Raw genomic sequence first — 2884 nt, 5'->3', positions numbered from 1 at the left:
CCTCCCGCTGCCCCTGGCTTCCTCTCTGCTCAGGAGAAAGGGTCTCCCGGTTCACTCTGCCCTGACTCCTCCCCACAGGACCCCTCTTCACGCCGCTGCCTTCGCGGACAACGTCTCTGGGCTCCGGATGCTGCTGCAGCACCAAGCCGAGGTGAACGCCACGGACCACACTGGCCACACCGCGCTCATGACAGCAGCTGAGAACGGGCAGACTGCAGCTGTGGGTGTGTAGGGGCCCCATGTGGATGGGAGGTACTCCCCCTGGGTTTTCATGAGATGAGTCAGCCCTGCCGGTGGGGGTTAGGAGGCAGGAGGCTTGTCTTTGGATGTTTCACTCTCTGCAGAGGGGATGCAAAACATGTGCAGACAAGAGCAAGGAGAGCCAGACTAGCCCAGCTCTGGAAGGGAGCATCACCCCTCTCTGCCTCCCTTCCCTTGTAGAATTTCTGCTGTATCGAGGGAAGGCAGACCTTACTGTGCTAGATGAGAACAAGAACACTGCCCTCCACTTGGCCTGTAGCAAGGTACCGTCTGTGGTGCTGGTGGGGGTCTCTGTATGGGGCAGGGCCTGATGAAAGACCTGGGTCTGGTGAGAGGGCTCAGGGGAAGTCAGGATTGTCCTGTCTGCCTGGTGGGACAGCTTTGTGTACCCCTGCCACCCTCCTCAGCTCCTGTGGTCAGGCTTCCATTTCTCCAGCCCTCACTCTCTGCCCCCCTCCCTCAGGGCCATGAGAAGTGTGCCCTCATGATCCTGGCAGAAACCCAAGATCTTGGCCTTATCAATGCTACAAACAGCGCGCTGCAGATGTGAGTGCCTGGGGTAGGGGGCTCTTGGCTGAGGGGTGGGGGCTAGGGAGGTGGAAAGGAGGCTGCTGCCCATTCCAGGGGCTCCAGCTCTCTGGAACTCACAGTATTCGCCCGGCAGTGTGGCTGCTCTGGCTGAGGGTGGAAGGGCAGCTTGCCACCCCCTTGACTTCACACTCTCCTTTTCTTCCTTTCTTCCAAGGCCACTACACATTGCTGCCCGGAATGGCCTAGCCTCTGTGGTGCAGGCCCTGCTGAGTCGTGGGGCCACCGTGCTGGCTGTGGATGAAGAAGGTGGGTGGGGTCTGGGGTCAGGGACGTTCTTCAGGAGGTGACTTCTTAACCTGGCTGGTTAATAAACTGGATTTTTTTCCCAAGGGAACTCTTCAGAGCAGGGACCCAACACCGATACGCTAGAGTCTCTGAGGGGAGTCTGACGGAACTAGGTGGAGCCTGCAGGGTCCTCAGGACGACCTCCCGCACACCTCAGCCTCCTGTCCCCCAGGCTCTGCTCTTTGCCCCTCACTTGGACAGCCTGCCTGTCAGCCTCCCGGGGCCCTTATAGCCCCCGATTGTGACCCTATGGGGTGCTTGCCTGCCTCAACTCCCCTCTACAGAGAAGAGCACTCAGGGCCCGGGGCGGGTGGAGGGGGCCCAGGAATACAGGACTCTGGGCTCAGTTTTCCCCTTTGCCCCGCAGGTCACACCCCAGCATTGGCCTGCGCCCCCAACAAAGATGTGGCAGACTGTCTGGCCTTGATCCTTTCCACCATGAAGCCTTTCCCACCCAAGGACGCTGTCAGTCCTTTCAGCTTCAGCCTGCTCAAGAACTGCGGCATCGCGGCAGCCAAGACGGTGGGTGGCTGCGGTGCCCTGCCCCATGGGGCCTCCTGCCCCTACAGCCAGGAGCGGCATGGCGCCATTGGGTTAGATGGCTGCTACTCCGAGTAGCCCCCTCCAGTGTCCCTCCCCCTGCCGGTGGCTTGATATCTTATTCTATTTATTTAGAAAAAGTCTATACATTTAGGGCACTTTAAAGGAGAACACGACTGGGTTGGGGGGGGTGGAGTGGGGAAAAAGCACTGGGGAGCAGCTGCTCACCCCTTTGCCACACCATCCTGGCCTGGCAGGGGTCTGGGACCAACAGGGAGCACCCCAGGCCCTTGGTACCCCCAGGGCAACCCCTTCTGCCAAGTGTCCCAAAATGATTGCTTGCTGCCTGGCGCCCTCTCTTCTGTCCGCTCTCTCAGTTCCCCTTCTGCTGCCAGCTGCCCCTTACTCTTCCTTCTGACTCGCCCCAGTTCCCTTCCCCCTACCCCTGCCAGGCAGATCTCCGCCTCCTCTTCCATACCCATCACTGCCTCCCTGCTCGGCCGGCCCCTCCATCCCCGCAGCAGTGAGAAGCCTTAATTTCTGGTACTGTGTGAGCACTCTGGGGGTGTCCCCCTCCCCCTTCAGGGGCAGCTAGCGGACGAGGGGGGAGGGTATTTAGCACTGGGGCCTGGAGCTTTTCCCCTACTTCTGTATCCCATCACCCCTAAAGTTCAAATGCAAAACACTTGAAGCAGCAACTACTGTACCTGGGCCCCAATCCTGCACTCTCCTGGCTCCTCGTATGCAAATCAAGGGCTGGCATTGCCCCCATAGCCTGCCCCTCCCCTCCTCCCGCCCCCTCCTGGCCTGGCCTCCTAACCACGCACTTTAACACCCACCCCCCACCCCGCTTCTTTCTTTTAACTTCTTTTGGGAGGGTGGAGCCTGTGGCCATTCCCTCTCTGGCTCTCCCCTCCCTTGACTTTGAGGCTTGTCATGAATTTTTAAGTAAGCATTTTATCCTTTAGGGGAAGAAACAAATTAATTTCCTGTCCATTTCAAAACCACAGCCCTAGTCTGTCCTCTGTGTTTCAGGCATGTGTTTGCATGTGTGTGGAGGGAGAGACTGTTCTTCCTCCTGTGTCCCCCAGTCCCACAGTTGCTCTCTGCCCTGACCCCACCCCACCTGCTGCCGCCTTCTGTGATGTCCAAGAGTACCCACTGCCCCCAGTCACTCCTGATCTGAAGACAAAGATGGAGGGGCAGG

At 59.0% G+C, this 2884-nt stretch overlaps 1 protein-coding gene across 2 annotated transcripts in view; it reads left to right on the top strand.

Moving 5' to 3' along the window:
* Positions 1-2877, top strand: part of ANKRD52 (ankyrin repeat domain 52) — a 12415-nt gene extending 9538 nt beyond the window's left edge. Inside the window, exons 23-27 of one of the 2 annotated variants that reach the window (XM_010839226.1) lie at positions 79-224; positions 442-524; positions 725-807; positions 1007-1098; positions 1505-2877. In XM_010839226.1, the coding sequence (XP_010837528.1) occupies positions 79-224; positions 442-524; positions 725-807; positions 1007-1098; positions 1505-1755 (655 nt within the window). In that variant the 3' untranslated portion in view covers positions 1756-2877. Of the gene's footprint in view, positions 1-78; positions 225-441; positions 525-724; positions 808-1006; positions 1099-1182 lie in introns of both variants that reach the window. The other variant, XM_010839227.1, reaches the window with a different exon arrangement.
* The last annotated feature ends 7 nt before the right edge of the window (positions 2878-2884 follow it).

Source organism: Bison bison, unplaced genomic scaffold, assembly GCF_000754665.1.
Source record: "Bison bison bison isolate TAMUID 2011002044 unplaced genomic scaffold, Bison_UMD1.0 scf7180017864115, whole genome shotgun sequence".
NCBI classification, from domain to species: Eukaryota; Metazoa; Chordata; class Mammalia; order Artiodactyla; family Bovidae; genus Bison; species Bison bison.
The sequence above is the reverse complement of the archived record's forward strand: the minus strand, read 5'-3'. Positions and strand labels throughout refer to the sequence as shown.